Source organism: Oncorhynchus kisutch, linkage group LG26 (assembly GCF_002021735.2).
Source record: "Oncorhynchus kisutch isolate 150728-3 linkage group LG26, Okis_V2, whole genome shotgun sequence".
Lineage (NCBI taxonomy): Eukaryota > Metazoa > Chordata > Actinopteri > Salmoniformes > Salmonidae > Oncorhynchus > Oncorhynchus kisutch.
Window position 1 is genome coordinate 34,178,115 of NC_034199.2, and position 12,443 is coordinate 34,190,557.

At 41.2% G+C, this 12,443-nt stretch overlaps 1 protein-coding gene across 2 annotated transcripts in view; it reads left to right on the forward strand.

Moving 5' to 3' along the window:
* LOC109887621 (von Willebrand factor C domain-containing protein 2-like) overlaps positions 1-12,443 on the forward strand; it is a 44,487-nt gene that overhangs the window by 24,421 nt on the left and 7,623 nt on the right. For both annotated transcript variants that reach the window (XM_031806335.1, XM_031806336.1), the window contains one exon: positions 4,918-5,047. In XM_031806335.1, coding sequence (XP_031662195.1) covers positions 4,918-5,047 — 130 coding nt within the window. The remainder of the gene's footprint in view (positions 1-4,917; positions 5,048-12,443) is intronic.

The window sequence follows — 12,443 nt, forward strand, 5'->3', positions numbered from 1 at the left end:
ACTATCACAGTGCAGGTGCATTTATACGGAGACTTGATTACACACAGGTGGATTGTATTTATCATCATTAGTCATTTAGGTCAACATTGGATCATTCAGAGATCCTCACTGAACTTCTGGAGAGAGTTTGCTGCACTGAAAGTAAAGGGGCTGAATAATTTTGCACGCCCAATTTTTCAGTTTTTGATTTGTTAAAAAAGTTTGAAATATCCAATAAATATCGTTCCACTTCATGATTGTGTCCCACTTGTTGATTCTTCACAAAAAAATACAGTTTTATATCTTTATGTTTGAAGCCTGAAATGTGGAAAAAGGTCATAAAGTTCAAGGGGGCCGAATACTTTCGCAAGGCACTGTACATCTACAAGAAAACTGGAGGCAGTAATCTAGTGCTGAAAATATTTGTTCAAGGTCTCTTACTAAGTAAGGTATTTTAATGACCATTGAGTGCTGGTAAAAAATATTCCAAAGGAAAGGGGATAGAGAAAGTTACAGGTATGTTGGAAGATCAGTTGCAGGAAAATATGTCAATTAGATTGATATTAAGTAGATATCACAGTTTGAGGAGTTTTGTGTTGTCTGAAAATGACAGGTTTCATGAAAGTCTGTATCATGAAATTGCATGTTACTACTAGTTACAAGCTGAGGATGCTTGAGTTGTCTGACAGTTCACTTTTACTAAAGGTTCAATAAGACCATTATCCCAGAGCTGAATTCCATAGACCTTTAAATGCCTTCATAAAAATGTTACTGCCAGTCTGTGTATAATAAAGTGTTTTCAAAAATGATAAATTACATATATGATAAGGCATTTCTTTGGGGGCCTAGTTATGTCTAGTGATGTTTGATACTGGAGCTCTGAGGCATGCATCAAAATCTCTATGCAGTATACTTCAAAGCAGTGTGCTGATGCCTGTATCACTTTATCAGAAGCATGTGATCAATGATGTCTGAAGTTTAGTTTCATCGAACAACCACCTGATTGGTTTGGAATTGGTTTGGTAGAAGACAAAAAGGCTGTTGCGCACGAGATACGGGGTGTGGGACGTCATCTATAATAATTTGGCAGCTGTAAATTATTTTTACCAGCAGGTGCCACTAATGTACACTGTGTTAATCAATGTCTCTAGTAATGAACCTGTTTTCAAGACTATTGGAAAACCACAATGCTTCATCAAGCTTTGTTTCACTATCACTAATTATACCCTAACACAGTGTTAAGAATCTCCTGTTTTACAGGTCACATCAAGCATGCAAGTCACATGCTGGCTTACAAAGTGACATGTAACTCCTATTGGAATCCAGCCAGAGTTAGGATATCCAACAAGTGGCATTGTTAATCACCTGCATTCAGACTGACTGGCAGAGTAAGGCAACTTGAATACTGAGACTGTCAGTCATCCAAACTGGAACAACCATCTCAGTAACGGGTGCAATACATCCAATAGATTGGATTAGTTTAGAAAACTGTATGTTCTTTATTTTTGTGTTGCATAAAATGAATCAACCAAATAATGCACATGCAAAATAACAGACATGCTAGGAAATATTATATGGTTCTATGTAGAACCCTTCTTGCCTTCCAAAGAATAATCAAATAACCCTTTCTTCCAAAAATAGTTCTTAAGATGTTAATGTTCTAGGTAGAACACTTTGCCTTACAAAGAACCCGCTTTTAACCCTTTTTTTATGTACAGTTGAAGAGTATGTACAGTTGAAGATGGAAGTTTACCTTACACCTTAGCTAAATACATTTAAACTCAATTTTTCACAATTCCCAACATTTAATCAGAGTAAAAATTCCCTGTCTTACATCAGTTAGGATCACCACTTTATTTTAAGAATATGAAATGTCAGCTTTTATTTCCTTTATCACATTCCCAGTGGGTCAGAAGTTTACATATACTCAATTAGTATTTGGTAGCATTGCCTTTAAATTGTTAACTTGGGTCAAACGTTTCGGGTAGCCTTCCACAAGCTTCCCACAAGAAGTTGGGTGAATTCTGGCCCATTCCTCCTGACAGAGCTGGTGTAATTATAGGATTGAGGTCAGGGTTTTGTGATGGTCACTCCTGCAGCAAAGCACCCCCACCCCCGCAAAGCACCCCCACAACATGATGCTGCCACCCCTGTGCTTCACGGTTGGGATGGTGTTCTTCGGCTTGCAAGCATCCCCCTTTCTCCTCCAAACATAATGATGGTCATTATGGCCAAACAGTTCTATTTTTGTTTCGTCAGACCAGAGGACATTTCTCCAAAAAGTACGATCTTTGTCCCCATGTGCAGTTGCAAACCATAGTCTGGGTTTTTTATGGCGGTTTTGGAGCAGTGGCTTCTTCCTTGCTGAGCAGCCTTTCAGGTTACGTTGATATAGGACGCATTTTACTGTGGATATAGATAATTTTGTACCCGTTTCCTCCAGCATCTTCACAAGGTCCTTTGCTGTTGCTCTGGGATTGATTTGCACTTTTCGCACCAAAGTATGTCCATCTCTAGTAGACAGAATGTGTCTCATTCCTGAGCGGTATGACGGCTGCGTGGTCCCATGGTGTTTATACTTGCGTACAATTGTTTGTACAGATGAACGTGGTTCCTTCAGGCATTTGGAAATTGCTCCGAAGGATGAACCAGACTTGTGGAGGTCTACAATTGTTTTTCTGAGGTCTTGACTGATTTCTTTTGATTTTCCCATGTCAAGCAAAGAGGCACTGAGTTTGAAGGTAGGCCTTGAAATACATCCACAGGTGCACCTCAAATTGACTCAAATTATGTCAATTAGCCTATCAGAAGCTTCTAAGTCATGACATAATTTTCCGGAATTTTTTCCGGAATTTTCCAAGCTGTTTAAAGGCACAGTCAACTTGTGTATGTGTATGTAAACTTCTGACCCACTGGAATTGTGATACAGTGAATTATTAGTGAAATAATCTGTCTGTAAACAATTGTTGGAAAAATGACTTGTGTCATGCACAAAGTAGATGTCCTAACCAACTTGCCAAAACTATAGTTTGTTAACAAGACATTTGTGGAGTGGTTGAAAAATGAGTTTTAATGACTCCAACCTAAGTGTATGTAAACTTCCAACTTCAACTGCATCACTAACTGTGAGGCTTCACAGTAAAAGTCATGCAGTTTCAGTCGAAAAGACTGCCATTTCACCCTCAGGCACAAACTTGTTTGTTTGTTCTTGTTTACCATTGAGCTCAGTACAATTAGGGAGCGTTTCCATGGATAAGAGCCCTTGGCTCTGTGGCCAAACAGTGTTATTTAAGGCATAGACAGGTAATTGCCAGACTGAGACAGATCCCCTATGTACAAAGTTTAAACACCTTGGCTACTGAGAGGGCTCAGGCTTCTCCTCTGTCTCTCATCACCCTATTGACACACACACACACACACACACACCACCAGCCAGACGGAGGCACCGCTCCAAATGTATGAGTCAACATCTCTCTGGCTTTGTCTCAAATGGCTCCCCACTCGCTTTATAGTGCATTATTTTTGACCGGGGCCCATATGCCTATGGTCAAAAGTAGAAGACTATATAGGAAATAGGGCATTGTTAATAGACATTGTTAAGTTGGGGCAGAGAAAAGGCCATTGGGGCTGCAGGGACTTTTAACATTGCTAAAAGGATACCCTTTGCAGTGGGTGAATGTGAAAATGAAAGATAGTGGTTTTGTCATTCTCTAGAGGCAGTGACTTGCTTTCACTGTAGCTTACAACATGATGGCATACATTCTATACTACAAAAGGCATGTAGTACACTCTTAGGAAAAATAAGTGCTATCTAGAACCTTAAAGGGTTCTTTGGCGGTCCCCATAGGATTACACTTTGAATAATCCTTTTTGGTTGCCGGTTGAACCCTTTTGGTTCCAGGTAGAATCCTTTTGGATTCCATTTAGAATCCTTTCCACAGGGGGTTCTACCTGGAACCAAAAAGGGTTTTCCTATGGGGACAGCAAAATAACCCTTTTTTTTTAAAGAGTGTACAAACTATAATCGAAATGTGGTCAGTGGGTAAACTAAAGGTTTCTGCTTATGCAGACATGGCATGACAACAACTGTTGGAGTTCATTCTGTTTCAATTGGGTTGAGTTCTCCCACGCAGTATATTCTTTACGTGAGCTTAATATTTACTACAGACATTTTTCACTTTTATTTTACCTTGGACTTACTCTAAGTCCCGTGGACATGCAGTAACTTTTTTCCAATAGGAGACCTGCCCATGACATTAGGTACCTTTTGGTAGAGGGACAGACGGAAACATACCCTGGTTGATGTGGCGTGATTGAGATGTTCCAATTCAATCACTGTTTCCAGCATGGCCCCCAAGGATGAGTAGGCTAAGCACTGTTGCTTAGGAACACTGCTAAATAATATCATAGTTGTCAGTTTACAAGTGAAGTGTCAGTGGATTTCCTAATGTGTTGTAAAGAGTAACCCTACACACTTACAAAAAATGTGTTATCTAGAACCTAAAAGGGTTGTTCAGCTGTCTCCATAGCAGAACCCTTTGGTTTCAGATAGAACCTTTTGGGATTCAATGTATAACCCTTTCTACATGGGGTTCTACCTCAAACCCCAAAGGTTTCTAAGTGGAACCAAAAAAGGTTATCCTATGGGGACAGCCAAAGAACTCTTTTGGAACCTTTTTTTCTAAGAGTGTGCAGACATCCTACTGTGACCATGAGTTGATCTTTTAAATGTTCAGTCAAATTAACCATTGTATTTTTTCAAGGCTTATAACTTGATATTAACAGTAATCTTGCCACCATGTTGTTACAATAGTTATATGATTGGTATTCAAATGCAATTAAAATCTTCCCCCCTCTCTCTGCCTCTCTTTCTCCCTCCCTCCCCTTGGTCTCTCTTTCTCCCTCTCCATTTTCTCCCTCCCCCCTCTCTCCCTTCAGCCTTCGCCTTGTGAGTGGTGTCGCTGTGAACCAAATAACGAGGTGCACTGTGTGGTCTCTGACTGTGCCGTCCCAGAGTGTGTCAACCCAGTCTACGAGCCAGAACAGTGCTGTCCTGTCTGTAAAAACGGTAAGGACACTTACTGTCGTGTGTTTCTGACACGCATGCACATAGGTTTTACTGAAATACTTTATGTATATCAACCTTACGATTGCATTGCTGGTTGTTGTGTACATGTACCCTGGTAAACCAGACTGACGCTGTGCTCACCATTGTTTCACAAAACAGAATGATGAACATAGCTATTTGTCTGGTTAACCAGGCTAGTATGTTTGTATATTTCTTGCTGATCTTGTGATTTTATTGTGAGCACACTGGAGAGTTACATTTCTAAAGTAGTCATTACACATTCGTTACACAAATAAACTTGAAACGAAACTGTTTGAACCTCAACCCACACACACACACAAAACCACTACAAAATAATTACACTTTTATCACATCGAAACCAACCAAAAGATTATCTTTCTCTACGTCTATATTTTCATGATTCAAGTCTTCAGTCTCTTTAATTGAGGACGTGCATCTTTTATGTTTTACTGTATATTAAACTGTTACTTTGGGGGGGGTTGCCCGAGCACTAATGAGGACACAACAAACTGCTTTAATTAAATACAACACACTAAGCAGCATTAACACTGCAAATGTGTATGAGTCTCAGGCCCATGTATTTGTGTAAAACTAGGCCCTCTAAACAAGGCTTAATGAAATATGTATGATATTTAGTGATGTTACGTTTGATACAGGAACTCCAAGGCATGTGTCGAAATCGCTAAGCAGTGTGTCTATGTCTGTATCACTTTATCAGAAGCACATGATCAATGACGTCTGAAGCTTTGTTTTGTCAAACAACCATCTGATTGGTTTGGTATTGGTTTGGTAGGAAACAAAAAGGCTACACTGCAAACGCGATATGGGGTGTGGGACGTCATCTATAATAATTTGGCAGCTCTAGATTATTTTGACCAGCAGGGGCCACCAATGTACACTGTGTTGATCAAAGCTTCAAGTAATGAACCTATTTTCGATGCAATTGGCTAGGAAACATCAACGCTTCAGGAAGCTCAGTTTCCCCATCACTAAATGGTATTGTGTTAAATAATAAAACATTTTAATTATAACATATGACAGAAAATGAATGAATGCAACAACATTGTCTCTGTCACTAACAAATACAGTCATGGGTGGTAACTCTACTAAGTCCTGTGTTAATTTAATATGGTTCATGTGTATATATTGGTCCACAGACTCAACATTTTCAGTGTTTAATAGATTAAAACATTTACACTGAAGAATTTGCCTTGTAGCTCAGGGCATCCATACCTGAGCCAAATAGCCACTATGCGGGTATGGTCTTGCAGGTCAGACGTCATGATGATTTTGCCGTTGTATAGGCTAACTCTCTCAATGGAAAATGCAAAAGGGACTAAACTGACTGTTGATTAAACTAGCTCCACATAAACAATGAAGAACAAACTAATGAAGGGCTTCTCACATGCAAGAGACAGGAAAGGACATTTCAGTGCATCCTTAAGGAAAAGGACAAGAGCATCCACTTGGGATATGGCTCATAGCAGTATATATAAGGAATAAAGAATAAATAAATGTCCCAATTTAGACTTCAATCAAATTCCTATGTTCACTAAAATGACTGTATCTTCGTTTGTAGCGCAGTTTGTCCTATATAGGCTAAGCTCTCTGAAAGAGGGTACTGGAGCTGTAAGGTGTACAAGGAAGATGCTTGTACACACAGACACACACTTCCGCAGGCGTGCGCGCACACACGTTGGGCCTGCAGCTGGAGGAAGCACTAATCCACACAGACAGGATACAGTGACACCCTCGTGGTGGTGGCATTTCAGGTAGCCTGCCTGCCATCTCCAGCCCCATAGGGAACCAAAGCCAGCTCTGGCAAGATTCATCTCTGTTGTAGAGCGAGAGAGAGAGTGTGTGTGCGCATGTGTGTGTGCGTGTGTGTACGCATGTGTGTGTGTGTGTGTACGCATGTGTGTGTGTGTGTACGCATGTGTGCGTTTGATTTTGTGTGTGCTTTTTCTTTGCAACTGACTAGAAGGCCAGGATCCCAGAGTTGCCTCTTCACTGTTGACGTTGAGACTGGTTTTTGCGGGTATTATTTAATGAAGCTGCCAGTTGAGGACTTGTGAGGCGTCTGTTTCTCAAACTAGACACTAATGTACTTGTCCTCTTGCTCAGTTGTGCACCGGGACCTCCTACCCCTCTTTTTATTCTGGTTAGAGCCACTCCTCTTTCTATTCTGGTTAGAGCCAGTTTGCGCTGTTCTGTGAAAGGAGTAGTACACAGCGTTGCATGAGATCTTCAGTTTCTTGGCAATTTCTCGCATGGAATAGCTTTCATTTCTCAGAACAAGAATAGATAGATGAGTTTCAGAAGGAAATTCTTTGTTTCTAGCCATTTTGAGCCTGTAATCAAGCCCACAAATGCTGATGCTCCAGATACTCAACTAGTCTAAAGAAGGCCAGTTTTATTGCTTAATTAATCAGCACCACAGTTTTCAGCTGTGCTAACGTAATTTCAAAAGGGTTTTCTAATGATCAATTAGCCTTTGAAAATTATAAACTTAAAACGTGCCATTGGAACACAGGAGTGATGGATGCTATTAACGGGCCTCTGTACGCCTATGTAGATATTCCATCAAAAAATCTGCCGTTTCCAGCTACAATAGTCATTTACAACATTAACAATATCTACACTGTATTTCTGATCAATTTGATGTTATTTTAATGAGCAAAAAAATGAGCTTTTCTTTCAAAAACAATGATATTTCTAAGTGACCCCAAACTTTTGACTGGTAGTGTGGCTCTGACCATATCTGGATAGTGCCAATACTGAGATATTCAAGGTAACTTGATGCCAGAGAAATTAAACACAGTAAAAGTAACTATTAAACTGTAAGAAAATTATTTCTACAGTATTTTACTGTAATTACAAGGGATTAGACCAAGCAGGTTGTCTCTATGTATTTACATATTACAGCATAAATGTAAATACTAGGTGTTTTATATCAGTTGCACTTTTGGCCTTAACAAAGGCTTCTAAACTGACAGAAACGGATCAAAAGCACATGGCTAGTCACGCAACCATTAAAGGTCCATTTAAATGGTTATTCCAAAATTCAATACATGCTAAAATTTCAAGACAAATTTTGTTCAATTCCAAAAATAATAAACAATTCAAACAAGAAATAATCAATTCAGCTTACATTAATCAAATCACACCCCCCCAAAATTGCATCTGTTATAATAACATGTAACAATCATCAGTCCATTAGGCACCCGGCCCACAAGGGGTCGTTCAAGCACAATGAGCCAAGTAAAGTCCCACCAGCTAAACCCTCCTCTAACCCAGACGGTGCTGGGCCGATTGTGAACCATTCGATATCTCTCACGGCCAAGGCCGACCATGTCACAGCCCAGGAATGTATCTGTTTTAGCCGTAGACTGTTGCACCATTGGAGTAGCTTATATTACCGTATTCTGTGGAGGTAACAAATATAGTCTTTTACAAACCATACCTTAAAATATGTTAATGAGTCAGAGACTCTTTCCCTGCCCACACCATTTTCTGAAAATGCACCATAATTAATACAGTAAAACACATTTACGTTATTTTACTCTGCATTTCAGTGTTTTACTGTTGAAATTACGGTGTACTGTAAAATAAATGTTCAGTATTTTACTGTGCATCCTACGGTAATTTACTATATTCAGTTTACACAGTATCCTACTGTTGATTAATACAGTAAATTACTACTAAAATGACAAAAAAACGGCTAACATTGCAGGGCCCATCGGGTGACATATGGGACACTCACATAGCATCAGCAGATACACATACTTTGACTAAAGTACTCTGACTTGCAGAGGGCTTCATCAGGCTTTCTTCAAGGTTTCCTTAGGCAAATTAAGCTGAGGATCCCTAAGGACTATGCAAATGTAACAACCTAGCTCTATCCTAAAGGGATATAAATTAACTTATGAATTTGATTTAAATATGAATTTACTTTATGTAAGATACATTTAAATTATTCACAAGTAAATGTAGCTTACATATAGTTCTTTTACAGTTTTGCAGGGAAAATACACATGGGAACTAGTCTTTTCAGCGTCTATCTATTCCTTTTCATCTGACCTGTCAGTCACTGTATTCCTGATAGACAGTCAAGTGACAACACAGAGAAACAGGTAACATGTATCCCTGTTGACAGTACTAACAGACAAGCACTGGCTTTGAATGGAGCAATGTCCCAAAGTCTCAGAGCCTTGTCTTTTCCATCTTCTGCAGTGACAGGCAGTAGTGACAGGCAGTGGTGACAGGCAGTGGTGACAGGCAGTGGATACTGTGTCCTTGCATGTGACTGCATCACAAATGGCACCGTATTCTCTTTACAGTGCCGTTATCGGGAGCCCCATAGGGCGTCGCACAATTGGCCCAGCGTAGTGCGGGTTAGGTGGTGGTTTGGCCAGGGAAGGCTTTGCTCTAGCGAATCCTTGTGGCAGTTGAAGTGCGGTTTGGCGGGTCATGTTCCGGTTTGGCGGGTCGTGTGCGGTTTGGCGGGTCATGTTCCGGAGGACGCATGACTCGGTCGTCAGTTGAATGGTGTTTTCTCCGACACATTGGAGTGGCTGGCGTCTCGGTTAAGTGGGCGGGTGTTAAGAAGTGCGGTTTGGCAGGTCATGTTTCGGAGGACGCATGACTCCACCTTCGCCTCCCAAGCCTGTTGGGGAGTTGCAGTGATGAGACAAGATCGAAATTGGGGAGAAAAGGTACTGCACTGCAAAGGGAATAGGGTGCCATTTGGGACCCGTATTGTGCCTTTCCCCTGATGTGACTCAGAAGTGTCATTTCCCATCGTAAACACCCACACTTGGCAGGGCTGCTTGATGCCCACTTTTCTTATCAACCTCTGCCCAGTTTGTCTATGACTTGTGCCAGCTGTACTGAAGGTGGGTGGTGGATCAATGAGAATTAGGACTTGGCATCAGGCCACTTACGATTTCTCCATTGAGGTACAGGTTGATTGATGGGCTTTTATCATATCTTAGTAGACTACGAGAGGAGAATCGACCCGGGCACGGAAGAGAGGGTATGGGTAGCCCAAGGTGCCGGAAGGAGGTAGTGCTAGGCTAGATAGTGTTTGATGTATTATATGGTATACTTGATGCCATTAGATATATTTGGTTCAGAGCAGTCTTGCACTGCTACACTGCTAGTGTGTTCACTCAGCTATTAGCAAGAAATCCGGAAACCGAAGTTTGTTCCAGAGCAGCTGAGGGGTGTTTCCAAATGCCTGGGTGTCTGTTAAAACACTAAACTCCTGGATGGAGTCAGTAGTATACCTTGAGGAAGAGGAGTAAGAGACAGTACTGCAGATCATTGAGGACTGCTTACAGTAGGCCTTGAGACAAGCTATTTTATTGCAATAAAATCAGAAAGAAAACTGATAGTGATTGCATATTTTAGATTCTGCTGTGGGGATGTGGGCAGTGTCTTATTATTATGAGGTGTAGCTAGTGGTCTATTATTACTATAGTGAGAGATGTTTTTACATATGATTATTCCTGACATGATATTCCCCTATGTGGGTTAAACAGACAAGGGTGAGTTAAATATGCGTCTGAAATGGCACCCTATTCCCCTATATAATTCTGACTACAATCCTAAAGAAAATATGTACTTTTACTCCCATACATTTTCCCTGACACCAAAAAAGTTACACTTCGAATGCTCAGGCAGGACATAATTATGGTCCAATTCAAGCATCTATTAATATACCGCTGTAATGAATACTCAGGGAGAAAAAGGTGTAGATTAATGCGCAGCTGTTGTTAATTTCACCTTAGAAGGCAGGAATCGTGGTCACAGGCAGGCAGTGGTCATACACAGGTAGGCAAACAGGCAGGTGAATCAAAACTAGGACTGAAGGCTGTAACTGGTTCTCACAAACGAGATAGGAAAAGGTTTGGTAGAGTCACAAACAGAATGAACTGAACTAAATAAGGAGCAGATGAGACCAGGTGAGTAACTAACACAGGTGAAATCAATGAACATAAATGAAAGACAGGGCTACGTTCAAGAACTCAGAGAAACAGGGCTACGTACAAGAACACAACGAAACAGAAAACAAGGTTGACTAAGAAAATAAATACAGAACCTTACAACCATGTTGTCATCCCTAATGCCTCTGATCTGAAGCACTTACTAAACGCAAGTGCTGTGTTTGTAAATTATGTCTGAGTGTTGGAGTCGGACCCTGTCAGTCAGTAAATAAAATAAACAAGAAAATCATTAATTCTTAATATTAATCAAATGTTTTGTCACATGCTTCATAAACAACAGGTGTAGACTAACAGTGAAATGCTTACTTACGGGCTCTTCCCAACAATCCAGAGAGGAACATTTTTAGAAAGTGTAAAAATAACCAAGCAGTGATGCAGCCAGTCAAGATGCTCTCAATGGTGCAGCTGAAGAACCTTTTGAGGATCTGAGGGCCCATGCAAAATCTTTTCAGCCTCCTGGGGGGGAAGAGGCATTGTCATGCCCTTTTCACGACGTGCTGATGTGTGTGAACCATGATAGTTCCTTAGTGATGTGGACACAGAGGAACTTGAAGCTCTCCACCTGTTCCACAACAGCCCTGTCGATGTGGATTGGGGCATGCTCGGCCCGCGTTTCCTGTAATCCACAATCAGCTCCTTTGTCTTGCTGACGTTGAGGGAAGGGTTGTGTTCTTGGTACCACACTGGTCTCTGACCTGGCAGGTGTCAAACTCATTCCACGGAGGGCTACAGGTTTCAAACTCGTTCCACGGAGTGCCAAGTGTTTTTGTACATAATTGATTAATTAGGTCACTAATTAGTAAGGAATTCCCCTCAGCTGGTTGTCGAGGGCTTAATTGAAAGAGAAAAGCAAAAACATGCAGACACTATACCCTCCGTGGAATGAGTTTGACACCCCTGCTGTAGGCTGTCTAATCATCGTCGGTGATCAGTCCTACCACCGTTGTGTCATTAGCAAACTTAATGATCTTGTTGGAGTCGTGCATGGCCGCGCAGTCGTGGGTGAACAGGGAGTACAGGAGGGGACTAAGCACGCACCACTAAGGGGCCCCTACTGTTTGTTGAGGGTCAGCATGGAAGATGTGTTGTTGCCTACTCTCATCACCTGGGGACGGACCGTCACCAAGTCCAGTATCCAGTGAGGTGTTTAATCCCAGGGTCCTTAGTTTAGTGATGAGCTTGGAGGGCACAATGGTGTTGAACGCTGAGCTGTAGTCAATGAACAGCATTCTCACATAGGTGTTCCTTTTGTCCAGGTGGGAAAGGGCAGAGTAGATTGCGTCATCTGTGAATATTTTGGGGCGGTATGCAAATTGGAGTGGGTCCAGGGTGTCTGATGATGGTGTTGACGTGAGCCATGATCAACC